The sequence below is a fragment of the Manduca sexta genome, chromosome 10, assembly GCF_014839805.1.
Source record: "Manduca sexta isolate Smith_Timp_Sample1 chromosome 10, JHU_Msex_v1.0, whole genome shotgun sequence".
Classification (NCBI taxonomy): domain Eukaryota; kingdom Metazoa; phylum Arthropoda; class Insecta; order Lepidoptera; family Sphingidae; genus Manduca; species Manduca sexta.
The window spans coordinates 10937856-10955562 of record NC_051124.1 but is presented as its reverse complement, the minus strand read 5'-3'; the positions used below and the strand labels follow the sequence as shown (position 1 = coordinate 10955562).

Below are 17707 nucleotides of genomic sequence, written 5' to 3'. Positions count from 1 at the left end.
TAAAAAATTATAATCTTCGGAAAACCAGATTAATTTTGAATTACTGCCGAGTGCATTGAGTTATCCACTTTTGCAACCATTTTTAATATATATTTTATGTGATTATATTTTGTAATGCTATACTTAAAAGTGTCGCAAATTAAGTTTTTTTTTGCCTTGCAACGAATACTACATCGATACAGGCAAAACAAAGTTGCCTAATAAAATAAAGCTGCAACAAAATCGTAGAGCAAAGCGTAGCAAATGAGCTACGACTCCACGGTTCGTCTACGAAAGTTTGCGGGTTAACTATTTTGTTAAATTTATTTTCATGTTTCGACAATATTTGTCCATAGTTTTCCTTACATATTCATATCTCGAATTTCGGGAAATTTTAATTATAACTGTATAGCAAAAACTTAAAAGATTATTCATTTTTAAAACCTTGATTATAAACTCGCTTTTTACGGACTATATTATTGTCAATATGAATTCAGGAGTAGCTTTTTAGTAATGATCTAACGAAGTTAAGGATCGAAACCGTATTTAACACATGATATTTCTAATAAAAATAAGAGTAGCATGACAAACAGGAGGCCTATACTCTACAATGGGTGGATACGGGCTAATTAGTTGGATTTCTAATATTTGATAATATTTATCAAAGAGATTACGATAGGGATTTCAACTATTCAGTCAAAAGTTACCACTATCTATTCATGCTTATATCCGATTCCAGCTGTGATAATACAAAATTAACCCGCCGACTGTACCGAGCTGCAGAAACAATACAGTTGAGACGTCTCCGGCGAATTTCAACTCAATCCCATTACAAATCGCGTTGAGATTATTAAACAGTCACCTTAACGAGAATTGTGACGGCGGAGCCGGCGGGCGAGGAGAGGGAGCGGGGCAGGTAGGGCGGAGTGCGGGAAGGAGGCGTCAGAACATTTTAATTTAAGCCGGATGTACAATGCACGTATGCAGTTTCTAATTGCGGCGTGTGTTGATTGGTTTTGTCTTTGTGGCTTGTATAATTTGGGAATTAATTGGCTGATATTACTTTCTAACAAAGCACATAGTCATGCCTTTTATATACGGGGTAGGTAGAGCTGGAACTGGTGCACCCACTTTGCGCCGTGTGTATTCCGTCCCATGATGTGATAGGCGAGTCTATCGCCATATCGGACACAAATTATAAATTCTGGTCTGATCACACGTGATAGACAATCCTGAATTGCGGTAGCAGAATTTGCGCGACGCGCAGTATATATACCATTACAGGAACCGTCGGAGGGGCCGCGGCCGGTCACAAGCAACATCTGCCTGACTGGAGATCTTCTCTTCTATAGAGAAACGCAACCATCAGTCCATCTACACTGACCATCAAACAAGCGACCAGCTAACCTCATTAATTGATTTAAAATATATATCATGAATAACATTTATTACATAATTTATATAACATTTCTAACCAGCCAGCTAATGACAAGTGTATTCCCTGCTTAAATGCATAGCTCAAAATTCCCGACCAAATTATACTGGATTAATAACAAAATGGTAGACAATCGGCGGATTACGGCCCGGCTCGGTGATCAGGTGTGGCGCGGGGCGTCGACTCAATGAATATTAACAACCCTTTCTGGGCCCGCGCGATAGTAATTGAAAATAATAGGCGTCCCCTTAATTCGACGCGTGATTAACGTCATGCGATAAAACTGCGGATTCCGTGGAGGTTTTTTTTAACCACAGTTTATTATGGGATTGGGTTTGCGTGAGTGGGTGAAGGCGTTCGTGGCGTGTGCGCTGCAGTTCCTGAATGATATTGGCAAACCTTTTATTGTTTTCAGTAATTTTTTTGTCAAACGTACGAGAATTTATAAATTTAATTAAAATAAAATTTGAACAGAATAATTATTTTGGTAAAGTTTTAAATATTATTTATTGACTTGCGGTTAATATCTTTTGTGATTATTTGTACTGACAGAGTACAGGAAATAATATAATTCTAATTAAGGAGTCATGGCTAGAAACCTTATTACCAATGAAAGGCTCACTAGAAGACAACTGCAACTAGTTACTTAATGTAAAAACGGGTATTATCGATGCTTTGCTACATTAAATTTATATAATTTCTTATTTTTACGCGAATGTTAGACATTAAAATAAAACGATTTTGCGGATTTTATCGTTTTTTTTTTGTTATAATAAAAAAACTGCAACTAACGATTACTTTTACCGCGATAACTATTTTGCGGAAAGAAACCGCGATCAAATACACAAAAAAGTTTTATTTTAATGTCTAACATTCGCGTAAAAATAAGAAATTATATAAATTAAATGTAGCAAAGCATCGATAATACCCGTTTTTACATTAAGTAACTAGTTGCAGTTGTATTTTAGTGAGCCTTTCATTGATAATAAGGTTTCTAACCGTGACTCCTTAATTAGAATTATATTATTTCCTGTACTCTGTCAGTACAAATAATCACAAAAGATATTAACCGCAAGTCAATAAATAATTTAAAACTTTACCAAAATAATTATTCTGTTCAAATCCTTCAAAATATTTTTTATACTTAATTTATACTCATTGTTATTAATCGTACCTGATCGCTGCACTTGTGACAGGGGAACAATTCTGCCGAAGAAATCTTTGTGTACCTGAAACAAATTAATTTTATGACTAAAATATTTGCAACTAGAGACCCATTTGGTTCGTGAATTTCTCCTGTAAAACTCTCATATGGAGTTTAAACTGATTATATCTATTTAGAATTTGATGTTTGCTCAATTGCTGCGTTATAACAATAGGTACCAAAAGCATAGTTATTACATTAATGTTACTAACAAGGATTATGTCTATCTATAAAACATTAAAAAACAAACTTATAATTAATCTCTAAATATGTATTCTCATTATGCCGCGTGAAGTACAATACGCCGCACAAAAACGTTTGTAACATGTAGGTGTGACATAGAACTCTTTAGTGACAATTAAAAAAATAAAGCCACGTTGTTACAAGATTGGTGCGCGAAAAAAAAAGGAATGCTCAAGGCATCACGGCCTCCAATTAGACTTGACGACTCTCCGTCGAGCATACGTGTTATAAAGTCTGACAGTATTGCATACCAGTTGAGATGTAGTTCTCTATATACAGGGTCATTTTGAAATTGCGTTACTAAATGAAACCATATAGTCGTTTTCACCTTTTCTGGTATTGTATCAGTAGAAAATGATGATGAACTATACACATACACACACACTCACGCCTATTGGTTTTTGTGTGAAAATTTGTGGTTTGAATAATTAGGGAATCAATTAGATGTTATTACTATCAAATTGATTTTTTTTTTATTATTTAAATATAAGAATGGTACAAAAATTGCTGTGGTTCTCCCATTAGGCTGAGCCTGTGTCTTAAGAAAATTTTACACACACAGTCACGACTTTTATCCCCAAAGGGGTAGGTAAAGGTGTAATAGAAGCACCCACTTTTTATCATATTCCATCACAACATGTAATAAGGGGCTAACCTATAGCCATATCAGGCGCAAATTTTAGACTGATACTGAGTAGAAAAGCCCAATATCACTGACCGACCCGGAGATTGAACCCGACATCTCAGCACCGCAGTCGTAATGTAACACAACTCCCAGACGAGGAGCGTAAAAATTTTAAGTCTAACAGAGCGATGCTACCTGGTATTATTTTTTTAAATAGTTTACGGTCATGTTACGCAACATCAAACGATTTATAATATTTGACCCTTATTGTAAAAAAAATAATTGTCCAATTCCTCCATTGAACTTCAACGCTTTCAAAGACTAAAATCACCGATTTCTTTTCTCATATTTTTTCGACAAAAATAAATTTCCTCATTTTTTCCCACCCGTAAAACATACCCTACTGTTGCATCTTACATCGCACATAAAACACCAACACAACCAGCCTTATCACAAAGTAGTAAAGTTGAAAATCGTCACTCGCACAACAGCTACAATGCAACTGTTGTTTACAACAGTGCGAGACGTCGTTAGCGTCGATTGCGGTGAATATACGTCATTATAGCGATGCGCTGATGGCACACGAGCACGCACTCATACACACGTGCTCAGCTTTGAAATTGTCAAGGATATGCTTACAGCCCGTCTTACACTCAAATATGTATGTAGCAGAACAGATATTATGTTTTACGGCGGAAAAGCGAGTAATTTGAATGCTGCGCTGTTGGGTGGTGTGTTAGTAAAATTGGATAGAATAATAAAGAACTTAGAAAATAGCAGCACAGTTTAGTCGACTTGCAGTTTACCAAAACTAAGTCTTATTCAAACATAAAATTGATTTGAGATTCATCGAATCTCCAAAACGAAGCTACGTTGCTACGTTATTGCGTAGCCTACGGAGCTACGTCGTAGCACCGTCCTACGCAACTCGTAGCACCGTTACATATTTTCACCAATTTTATTTACGTGCATCACATAGTAGCATTTATAAAAGATAAAACATAAAGTAGAGAGGATATATCGGCAAACAGTATCAATGCGCGGCGAGCGGCGCGATAGCAAACCAATTACTAGTTTGTTACACGCGACTCCGAGCGAAACGGGATCGACAATAACGCGGGTTGAGAGTATCGGCGGTTTGCCCTGTGGCGTAAACAATAACCTTTAGGTATACAAATATTTTCGACTTTAAGGTATAAGTAATACTAAATAATGATAATGATGTATATATATGCGCTTTATAAAATAGTAGTCATTCAGCGAGGCGGCAATCAGCACGATTCTGAAGATAGTTGCGGAAGACTTTTTGCCTTGTTGATTCAAGATTTAAGTCCATTTATGTTGTCAGAGCTATCGGTATTTAAAAACATGAATCACACGCATATTTCGTCAGCCATAATATGTTCTACAATAAAGAACGTCTATCAATGGCTAAGGGAGAAATTTTCCGATCAGGAATCCGCCACTACATAGTATTAATAATATGCATGCGGCCTGCAAAGCGTTAATAATTCGATTTTACATAAATTTCGAAAGGGATACCCCGGCTAGAATGGATTACATGTACCTTTCTTATTGACGGTCTATAGTCATTTACCGAGCACAATACAAAACTTCCCCGTACTAAAATTTGAACAAACGCCTCAGCCTTTCGTGACTTGGAACACGTCCTAACTTCGTTCGCCCGCAATATTTCCGATTACGCCGAGCCGGGGCGGCGGCGCGGCGACGGCGACGGTAAATCGCGACACATAGCCGCATAAACACAATTTCGCACTCATAAAAGTTATCGCGCGGATGATGCCACCAGCTTTATCGGGAAGTATTGACAATCACTGTTCAATGTTCATGCTGGGGACATTGTTGTTCGCGATTAGATTTGTAGGAGGAGAGATTATTATTTCGCTGATAAATTGTTGGATTAATAATAGATTCCTTTTTATTTCGCGCAATCATGGAACTAAGTTTAACGATGCTTCGAAACCGAGTTAACATTATTTTGTGTCAAGCATATTACTATAATATCCAAGTTCTATCTATTGCCATTTGAATGAATGCAAACAATCACATGCGTCTTAAAATTACGAAGGTTTTTGACTTCCCCAGAAACAATATGATAAAGACAATTGCACTATTAACTATAACCGTGTATAAAATTATTTCTACTACACTATTCCCACAATATTTCCAATAAACATTAAACAAACATCAGTCCTCGTCTCTACGGACCGCAACTAACATAGTGTACTAACGCAAAAAAAATTTAAACATTCATCCGATGTCAAATATTTATAAACATACAATATTTCACGTTGCAGATAATATTTTTCCGCGCGGTTTCGCCCCGGGGCCGGGGGGGGAGTGTGTGGGGGGGGTTGTGGCGCGGGGGGCATAGGTATCAGTTCGCCCCGCCCCGCAGCAAACAATACAATCAGAGCCAATCTGCCGCACAAATAGGAAAATAGACTGCGCGACGAAGCAGGGCCGCCTCGGGGCGCGGGCCGCACAAATAAGCGCAAGACATAAACTCATCTCATATTGTAGGAGGACTCTTACATCGTGTATTCATTAAGAATAAAGGAATGAGGGTGAGTAAGTAAGTTTGTGTTTAGTATAGCCTGTTGGCAAAATTAGAAAATGAAAAATGAAAAAGTATACATATCTTCATTGATTACTTTACCCGCACTGTCTCCTTTGTATGTTCATACTTCATTGTCTTACAGCTAGAATATGAGTATTTGGAAGATCGTACCTACGCTTGAATGACGCGTACAACACTTATCAGTTGAGTGCAGCTGGACAGACAGCAGACAGCCAGTCTAAATGCAGCTTTACTGTTGTACTTTGTGGATCTAATATCCTAGGAATAAATGCTATCTCCTTCGCAATCTCTATTTTTTCTCTTAAAGGTCGACAAGTATCTAAATTTTTCTGACATTGTGGATGTTTACGAGAATCCGTGACCATCATACTCACATCAAATGCTTCCCTAGAACGCCACATCAAGTCATAACCGGACTATCCAAACTATTATTTGACCAACCGCCTTAGTCAGTCTACTGTTAGCTCACCAAGTTTGAACACATAAAAAATATTAGTCACAACAAAGGTTACATTCTACAACAATATTCTACCACCAGCGAAGTCCCTAAGTGCCCCCCTGTTGTTTTCTCGAACAAGATCGCGGCGCGTCTCGCGGGCGGATCCGTTCGAATCCGCGCAATTTTCCGCCGGTCATTTTTCATTGTTTCGAGTTGGAGGCCCGCGGGCCGATCCCAATAGTTATTTGCGCTCACTCGTAAATACGCTGGGGGTAAGTCGATACTTGCGCCCACTTTGTGTTTATGAGGTGTTTTCGGCGAATCTAGAGCGTTAGAAACTGTGATGGTGTGAAATAGGTTTTATTTGTACCTAACGTTTGCAGCTTTGCGTGGTATACTTTTTCTTTGATAAGTCTTCCTATACATTTTCCCGGGATTTAAAATAGCCCATGTCCTTCCCAGGGTCTCGGACTATCTCTAAAACAAATATCAACAAAATCCATTCGGTAGTTTTTGAGTTTATGGCATTCAAACAAACAGATAGACAGATGCAGCGGAGGAGATAGAGCAATTCGCTGTCAATATAATGCGATTTGAAATAACCATTATAACAACACGTACGTAAGGATTCCATTTTTTTGTTAAAACACGTCGCTCTGTAAGATTGAAAATTGGTCTTTAAATATATCGCACAGACATTTCGAAAGCGTCCGTAGCACCAACGAGCTGGCTAAGAACAAGACATGTCCCTACTTCTTTTATAATACAAACATTTTTATGAACCACACTTGTTTTATTTTTTTTTTGTTGTAACACCAAAACTCCGCCTTCAATCTAAATATTTGAACACAAAACTGACTATCACGCATATTTATTTTATCCAATCCAAAAAATATTTAATCTCAATCAAAACCGTATTCCCACTAAAATACAGAGCACGCGGGGAATATTCGGCGATATGTATAAAACGCGGTGCGCGCCACGAAATATATTTATCGTCAAATTGCCCATTTGTACCGTAATGCCGGCCGTATATCGCCGGTCTAACCTGTGCTGTATTTTTTTAATGGTGTACATATAACAAGTAGATAGGTTCGATTTTCCTGTACGATATTACCGCTTAATGTTATGATTTTGGTATATATTTAGTTTCGTGAGAATTACGTTTTTATTGACATAAATCTTACTAATGTTATAAATGCGAATGTTTATAAAAAATATTTGGATGTTTATTAGAAGTAAACGCAGAAACAGCTGAATGGATTTGGATGGAATATGACATACGGGTAGACCATGTCCTGAATTAACACTTAGGGTACTTTATATCCCGATATTATATTCCCATGGGAAACAATGGAGCTTTTTAATCTTTCTTTAAATAGATGGCGCTAACGTCGTACTTTTGTAAGGGGAAAGGCTATTCACGTGGGCGAAGCCGCGCGAGACACATAGTTCAAATAAATCCTACTAATATATATAAATGACGAAGACAGTAAGAGCATAGACTGATGATTTTGATACGATTTAAGACGTATATAGATCAATTACTGAATTAACTTGGAACATTTTATAGGAAGAGATTACAGAATGGGGACAAGTTTTTTTTTGACACTGTTATTGATAATTTTGTGAGTTTTTCTCAAACAAATGCACGTAACGTTTTTTTTTCGGTCTAAACTATTTTTATTGATTGTGTAACAACAATCATTCTACTCGTTCGTATTATTTGATACAACGACTGTAAAAAACATAAAAACATACAAAGGAAACATTATTATTCGTAACAATACCGTTAAAACTATTTCGTTACTTTCATTTCTTTTGACAAATCCTCATTCTCATTTAATTGGTTATTTCACATAAGAAACACACAAACATACCTAATGTTCAATACTAGTATCCATCCTTTTTGTATATTAAGTATAAAACATCAACAACCACAATACAAGATTCTATAAATCAGAAAACATAATAAATTACAACGTAAAAACGATATCACTGAACACAACATCAATTCCTTTTGTTCCGAGAAATATATATTTGATACACTTATAATAGAAGGTTAAATATATTTCATAGTTTGGTGGAAGTAATAAAAGCAAACAATAGTGTGTCTGCCGAATGGTATCATAACAAATGGACTTCAGAAATATAAAGAATTCAGCGATTCTTTTACGGATAAAGGGAAAATTGTACCGCTTTGTGGTCAAAAACGATTTATAAAATATATACTGTATAGTTTCTTTTAAAAGGTGCATTAGGTCGTGAATTCGATCCCGCGCCGGAAGAATCGTTTGTGTGATACACTTTTATCTGAGATCTAAAGTTTTGTAAATACAAATGATATCTGTAGTTAAATAAACTTTCAAAGTAACAAGCTTGATTTAACTATTAATAGTATTAATGTACGAGTGAGTAACTTGTTCTTAACTATCATTTTAAATATTCAAAATAACAATAAAAACGGTCACTTTGCCGATAAAAATATATACATATAAAGAAGATATTTGAGCCTCCGGGGCCGTTCAAATACCTAAGTAGATTATTAGAATTTTAAACCGCCTTTCCCTCCCCACCAACCCCTTTGTCAGCACAAGCAAGCAAACCTCTAACTCTACCCCGTCTAGGCTTACCTAAACATTGGTATAATGTTTACAATGTGTACAAATTTCTTTATTGTTTTTTTATTTATAAAAAAAAATGAAAAAATATATCTAACGTAGTCACTGTCCAGCCGTTAACGTTAACAAGTAAAGAATAGATCACCCACCCTTTAGCAATTACGTAATATTTAAACAGTCCCTCAGAAAATTCTAATAACCGCAAGTAATATATTGCTATTCTAATAGCAATACTTTTATCTCACATCAGTTTTTACTGACTGTGGCATAGCCCCAGTCGTGCTGATCCATGTAGTCTAAATTATATACACCGAGTTTATACCATAACCAAAACAGAGCTATAACTACTGGAATAAGGAATTGTCTGCAACTAGATTTCCCTTTGTAGTGAAAATACATTAACAAAACAAGACAATACGAAGATTGTTGAATTAAAAATCCCGTTTTCAAGGAATTCACAGAGAATAGCTGTAGCACTTAATAACACTGACTGAAAGCTAAAGTGGGTCGGCGCTGAATGTTGTCGCTGTCTGAGGTAATGTGGAATGTAATAGTATATACGTTAAAGTTTAATTTTGCTGTTTCATGACGTGATTGACGATTGAGTTAGTTGGCCTTTATGTTATCGGTACTCTTTACAATATTTGTCGACTAGTGGACAATAGAATGAATTATTAAAAGGATAGACAATCTCTAGGCTGTGGTTTGGCATTGCTTATGTCCATGGGCAGCGGATGCTGCTTACCATCAGGCGGACAGCTCGTTTATCTACGTAGGCAGTACAAATAAGTATAGGTTCATTTTAACATTAGGTACGTTACGATATATATTTGACGATTAATGGTCAATAGGACGAATAATAAAAAAAAATGATTTTTTAAACCACATAAGACGTTCCTCTAAATAGGACGAACAATCAATTTAATTATTTTTTTAGCTAGCACGTAAGAAATTACTCAATTTGGGACACATGTTATTTTCCCTTATAATAAAAGAAATGTTTTATTTTTTAAACCACATAAGACATTGCTTAACTTTAGATTCAAAGCTAATGTATTACTTCGGAAGCATGTTAATGTCCCTTTGTAATCTGACCACTTGTGACAATGGGATAAATTAAACAAAAAAAAATTGAAATTGAAATTGGAAAATCTTTACAAAAATCATATACTTAGTCTGGCCATAAATACTGTTACACTTAATTATAAAAAAATATTACATTTGAATTTCGAATCTGTCATTTTTATACGATTGTTCATTGTGTTTTCTCATTTTGGCGCCAATACATTGTAAAATATTTTGCGATATTAAAATGGTGTGGGGTGATAAAGAGAACCGAATCGCTGTGATAGCATTACACAAAGTAGGTATGGAGCCAAATGCAATTTTTAAAACTCTCCATACACTTGGTATTAGTAAAATGTTTGTGTACCGGGCTATTAATAGGTACAATGAGACCTCCTCTGTTTGTGACAGAAAAAGATCTGGCCGTCCATGTAGTGTTCGTACGAAAAAGGTGGTCAAAGCAGTAAGGGAAAGAATTCGAAGAAATCCTGTCCGAAAGCAAAAGATTTTATCTCGGGAAATGAAGATAGCACCTAGAACCATGTCGCGTATTTTTAAAAGATGACTTAGGACTTGCAGCCTATAAGAGACGCACTGGCCATTTCTTAACTGATAATTTAAAGAAGAATAGGGTGGTAAAATCGAAACAACTACTGAAGCGGTACGCAAAGGGAGGTCACAGAAAAATTTTGTTTACGGATGAGAAAATTTTTACAATTAAGCAACATTTTAACAAACAAAATGACCGTATTTATGCTCAAAGCTCTAAGGAAGCTTCCCAATTAGTCGACAGAGTGCAACGTGGACATTATCCGACTTCAGTGATGGTTTGGTGGGGTGTTAGCTATGAAGGAGTGACTGAGCCATATTTTTGTGAAAAAGGTATCAAAACATCGGCACAAGTGTATCAAGATACCATTCTTGAGAAGGTAGTTAAGCCCCTTAACATCACCATGTTCAATAACCAAGTATGGTCCTTCCAGCAAGACTCGGCGCCGGGTCATAAAGCTCGGTCCACGCAGTCTTGGTTGGAATCGAACGTTTCGGACTTCATCAGAGCTGAAGACTGGCCGTCGTCTAGTCCCGATCTTAATCCGCTGGATTATGATTTGTGGTCAGTTTTAGAGAGTACAGCTTGCTCTAAACGCCATGATAATTTGGAGTCCCTAAAACAATCTATACGATTGGCAGTGAAGAATTTTCCCATGGAAAGAGTGCGTGCTTCTATTGATAACTGGCCTCATCGTTTAAAGGACTGTATTGCAGCCAATGGAGACCACTTCGAATAAGCTTTTTATATTTTTAATTGTTTTATATTTATGTATTAAACTGACACACTGTAAAAGTAATAAATGTTATTTGCAGTTAACAATTTTCTTTTTTCTTTATTACAATATTTATGGCAAGACTAGGTAGTTTTACCTGACTTAGTATTCGAACCTAAAACCTCCATAACTACAAATCAAATCAGTCAGGCAACCGACCTAGTAGCCATGCTATCCGGTTAAAATCCCACGGCTCAAAAAGTCTCAAACGTTAAAGCACTCGGATGCCTTTACAAATTCATTTTTGTACTATTGACACTTATACCTTATCGATCATCGGCTCGTCTCGCGGGAGTACCAATAATTCACAATTTTAACTTGAGTAACAAATCGTTTTTCGGCCGAATGTAATTTCCTTGAGAGCGTTTGTTTAATTTATAAAGGAAAGTTACTTTCGTTCGCGACTTTTTTGGGATGTCTGAGTTTTTTTTCGCAATAAGTGTAGAGTTTACGTTACATTTTTTACGTACCCACGTCTCTTTTATTGCGTTTTTTTACTAATAATATATTTATTTTTCACAACTTTTAACAATACAAATTAAGTTCACTTCTGAGTTAGGTGCCTGTGTTACAGAAGTCCGAACTTTTCTTCTTGTTAAACCGTATAACTACTCACAAAAAATAGTAATTAAACCCAGAATCGACATAATCTCTGAATAAGCAGTAATTACACCAGTTATACTTTACAACTAAATTGAACACTGTTGTTTAGCAGTATAAATAGACAAAGCACTTCTAAGACTCACAAAACGATCAAAATATAGATTTAAATTATAGTAATACAGTAATATAGTAATATTTGTGAAACATACTATCATTTTTCCTGCAAAGTTATTTTATTGTCAAACAGAACCTATATACTACAAAATGATCGCTAAAAAACATGAAAAAAAACTAGGAATAGACAAACCTTCCTCCTTTGAAGTCGGTTTTATAAAAAGCTGCAACTAAAAGATGTAAGGGGTAACATTGCTTGTAACACTACAACGTGCAACGCCGCGGGGCACACTATGTTTGCGGTAATCAGTCACAATATGCCGCATTACGCACAATGCACGGCCACTGAGCCGCTTATGCCGAACAAATGCTGGTTTTTGAACAAAAGACATTGTTTAAACACATTATGTGCATCAATATTGATAATCATTTATTTATTTACACTTCATACAATACTAGCGACCCGCCCCGGCTTCGCACGGGTGCAATTCTGGCTATTTAATGGATGTTATTATTATACATATAAATCTTCCTCTTGAATCACTCTATCTATTAAAAAAAACCGCATCAAAATCGGTTGCGTAGTTAAATATTTAAGCACACATAGGGACAGAGAAAGCGACTTTGTTTTATACTATGTAGTGATATGGAAAGACTTCCTAAATTATATAGCGACATTGGGAATATTGTCAGATAGTTTTTTGCAGTCATGTGATCGTTGCTAAATTTACCGTGTAATAACAAAACATCAATGTAAAATACTTCATATTTTTTCCATATCGTGATTTGCACGTTTTTAATGCGCATATTAGGATATTTTCTGTATATATGTTATCTTTGTATTAATATCTATGGACGCTGTGAGATTTTGTCACTCGGACATTTCAAATAAGACGACTTATTAACAATTACCAAACTTTTAGAGCACAAATTTTAACCTGATTTCCGGTATATAACTAACTATACTGTTTAAAGTCTTTAGATATGGATTATATTATCTTTTTATGGTATTAACGTCACGCAAGTATGTGTTGAAGAACGAAAGTAAATAATATATTTATTTACTAGCTTTTGCTCGCGGCTCCGCCCGCGTTATAAAGTTTTTCAGGCTAAAGTTTTCCATTATAAAAGTAGTAGTTTCCCGGGAGCCTATGTTCTTCCCAGGGTTTCAAACTGTCTCCATACCAAATTTTATCTTAATACGTGGGGTAGTTTTTGAGTTTAAGACGTTCAGGCAGACGGATGCAGCGGGGGACTTTGTTTTATAATATATTTTTTTAGAACTTTTTAAGAGGAATAATCCCGTCATACATCAGCAGCAGCACTCGCAACGGAAGCCCTCAAAACTAATAAATTGTCCCCGTATTTGCAACATGTTTCATTACTGCTCCGCTCCTATTGGTCATAGCGTGATGATATACAGCCTATAGCACCCCACAAATAAAGGGCTATCCAACACAACGAAATTTTCAGTTCAAACTGGTAGTTCCTGAGATTAGCCATTACTGCTCCGCTCCTATTGGTCATAGCGTGATGATATATAACTTAGAGCACTCCACGAACAAAGGGCTATCCAACGCAAAAAGATTTTTTTTAGTTCGAACCGGTAGTTCCAGAGATTAGCCATTACTGTTCCGCTCCTATTGCGTCATAGCGTGATGATATATAGCCTATAGCAATCCACGAATAAAGGGCTATCCAACGCAAAAAGAATTTTTCAGTTTGGACCGGTAGTTCCAGAGATTAGCCATTACTGCTTCGCTCCTATTGGGTATAGCGTGATGATATATAGCCTATAGCACCCCATGAACAAAGGGCTATCCAACGCAAAAAGAATTTTTCAGTTTGGACTGGTAGTTCCTGAGATTAGCGCGTTCAAACAAACAAACAAACAAACAAACTCTTCAGCTTTATATAATAGTATAGAAGTATAGATAGTATATAGATGTCGCAGTAGTCAAAGTTGCGTTAATGATGAGATGTGTATTCGTCTGCCAAGTTTGAATTTCCCGCCCTCTAAATTCGCCGCCCGGGGCACGGGCCCTGGCTTGCCCCCCCCCTAGATCCGGGGCTGACTGGGAGTGTTATAAACGTAAGAGTAGACAAATATAATGAGAAAGCTTCGAACTGCTAAGCTATCGGGAGTTACACGTGTTATTGTGAGTCAACCATAAAAGATAGACATATGCTGTCGTGGGATATTTTTTACATAATTTTAAGGAGAACATTTCCGTCATACATGATTTCTGTGTAGCTTTAACCATTAAGGTTGCACACGCGACGGAAGCTTAAAAAATGGAATAATTTCTCCCGTTTTCCCAACATTTACCTTCACTGGTCTGCTCCTATTAATTGTAGCGTGATGAAAAGTATACTATAACCAGCACAGGAGTATGACAAATAATTGTACCAAGTTTCGTTAAAAATCCGTCGAGTAGTTTTTGTTTCTATAACGGTTATACAGACAGACAGACAGACAGACAGACAGACAGACAGACAGACAAAAATTTTACTAATTGCATTTTTGGCATCAGTATCAATCCCTAATCACCCCCTGATAGTTATTTTGGAAATATATTTCATGTACAGAATTGACTTCTCTACAGATTTATTATAAGTATAGATATAGATATCGACACGTCCGTATTGCATGCCTATCATAAAACCGCAATAAAATATCGTCTATATTATATCCTTGGTAATGTATTTTTTTCTTAATGATAAAATGCTCGATTCAGTTCAATAGTTTAGGAGATATTTAGCCTTTGAAACTCATTTAATTTTACCATATTTTATGCAATATAATAACGAAACTTGAAACATAAAAACAAGAGAATTTACACTAACAGATACTTTAAAATTACCACTAATCCAAACCCACACAATAATTAGGTGGATTAGCAACCCAATTGGCGTACCCACCCACCAGTCTTGCGACAATGCGATTACAAGCCGGGATCAAACTCAAACAGGCTTAAATAACGCGGTACGAAATTTAAACACGCGTGTAATATCACAAATTGGCAGAATGCACGCCATGTGCGTCGCCTTCGGCGTATTTTTTCGGCTTTCGGCGCCGCGCGGTCCGAAACAGTGGGACCGGTTAAACGTACATTAGGAACGCAAATATATTCTTAGGGGCTGAGGGGGGGATAATAAACGGTTTTATTGGCTTTATCCCGTTGAGACATTGGGTTGGCGCCAATGATCGCTATTAAAGTATGGTGTTAAACTTATTGGTAATTTTTTTTTATTACACATTTCAATTCTTTATGGTGTCGATAATAGACGAAGTTTTTGTGATGCAGTCGCATACAAAATGGCTATTAAAATCACGTGGAAAACAAAACATAAATTCTCATTTCATTACTCATGATAATGTATTATTAAAAGAGCTATCAAATGAATTTATAGGTACATATAAAATATCTTAATTGCTTTTAAGACTATATCCAATAGAGATAAAGAAACAAATCTTTTGTAACGAATTTGTTTTTAAGGCGATACCTCAAGGTCCATTTTCATACATTTTGTTTCACCTTTAATCTGGGTAACTAAACAAGTATTGGCAAGTAAAGAATTTAAATTCACGTCTAGTTAGTGATTAGTTCTCGCAGTTGAGAAGAAAAATGTAAAATAATTAATAATCATGGATATTTCTGCCTTTAAAATTTCGTCATATTAAATTTTAAAGGCCGAAATATCCATGATTATTAATTATTTTTACGTTTTTCTTCAACTGCGAGAACTAATCACTAACTAGACGTGAATTTAAATTCTTTACTTGCCAATACTTGTTTAGTTACCCAGATTAAAGGTGAAACAAAATGTATGAAAATGGACCTTGAGGTATCGCCTTAATATAATTTCATACTCGACACATTTGAAATTTGATGTTCGCGTCAATACATCACGAAGGGACACCACCGCCCTATTAGAAGATTGTTCGGAATCCAATACACAGCCCATTTCATTTGAGAGTTTGGTTACTCTAAGTATTTGTCAAAATTGCTTATAACAAAAAAATAACAATGCATAAATGCATATTTAAATTCATTTAATAAGACGTTATCTGATCAATTGATGTGCGTGGAATATGTAAAGTAACTTAGAATTTCTAAACATATTCTTATTATTCTAAATAAAATTATACTAATTACAGCATAAATCGAACCCAATTTCATTTCAACACTTAAAATCGCACCCAGAGATCGCACAATCAGTACTCGACACGTCTAAATAACGCGCCAACTATATCATTGATCTAATTTCGCGCACAAAGGGGTTGCCAGCGTAAAAACTAGCTAACAAGCGGCGCGGCAGTGCGCGAGCGGCGCCCGCGGCCCTCTAATTCACAATTGCGACCGCCCGACCGCCCGCCACAGTCCGCGCCCGGGGAGCGCGTTCTAAATTCAAATTTTCAGTGTTGCCAGCCACAAACGAATGCTATTAGAAAAAGAAAATTTCGTTTCGTAATAGCATCTCATTGGTTTCGCATGTGGGAGATTATTTTCCTCAAAAACTGAGTTGCATTTTACTTTGATGCAAAATGTTTTATTTAGTTTTATTTTGTTCTCAGTGAAATATGAGTAGGTATACGTCCATTTTAGTACCCAAGAATTAAATTATCCCTGCATTCATACCGTAATACAACAACGCCACCGAGGCAGTAAAAAAATTAATAATATTGTATATTTCAATAAATTAGTAGTTAGTGATATTGTTTGTTATGCCTTCTTCAATGAAACATATTAGTTTACATCATTGAGTTGCGAGCACCGGTGTGTTTGTACAAGCGGACTCTTATCAGGCTAACAAACATAAGACTTGTCGAAAAAAAAAAACAATTAATTACCATAGACTCAATCATAACCTAAGCACTTCCTTCTGTCCAATCAACTTCTAATTAAATTTTAGAACATATATGACACGATACAGATTTGTGGGCAAGTCATCTATATAAATAATTCAGGGGCAGCGCCCCCTATCACATCCCATTTGGAGGGCAACGGGAAGGCTTAGAGGTAATCCGCATAGACGGTGCATGACGAACGAGTCCGCGCCACGCAAGAGACTTGGAAACATCTTACTTTAAGTAACTATTGCTCTACTAGAGTTCCCAGCACCGCTTGGTAATAACTAACAAATATATGCTTATTGAATTTGTATTTATATTATTTTGGAATCATTTGAGTCAATACCAATATTACAAAGATTAAGTTTTTGTTTTTATATTTCTGCTTTGTTTTTTTTTACTAATGGAAAGCTATATTAATCCGGGAGCTCCACTCCATTTTTTATTATGGAAACGAACTCCAAGCACGCGAAGCCGCAAGCAGAAACTAGTATACAGGTATTAGAAATGTGTAGTTAATGAATGCTATCATTTGATGTTCATATTTTCTCTATACTTAACATGAAAACTTATTTAATAACTTTAGAAATCTTTTTC

The 17707-nt window shown here is 36.1% G+C and overlaps 1 protein-coding gene across 1 annotated transcript in view; it reads right to left on the bottom strand.

Moving 5' to 3' along the window:
* The window catches only part of LOC115441924 (chromosome transmission fidelity protein 18 homolog), a 40830-nt gene that overhangs the window by 2419 nt on the left and 20704 nt on the right, over positions 1–17707 (bottom strand). The window contains exon 15 of the mRNA XM_037437291.1: positions 2589–2643. Within this exon, the coding sequence (XP_037293188.1) occupies positions 2589–2643 (55 nt within the window). The remainder of the gene's footprint in view (positions 1–2588; positions 2644–17707) is intronic.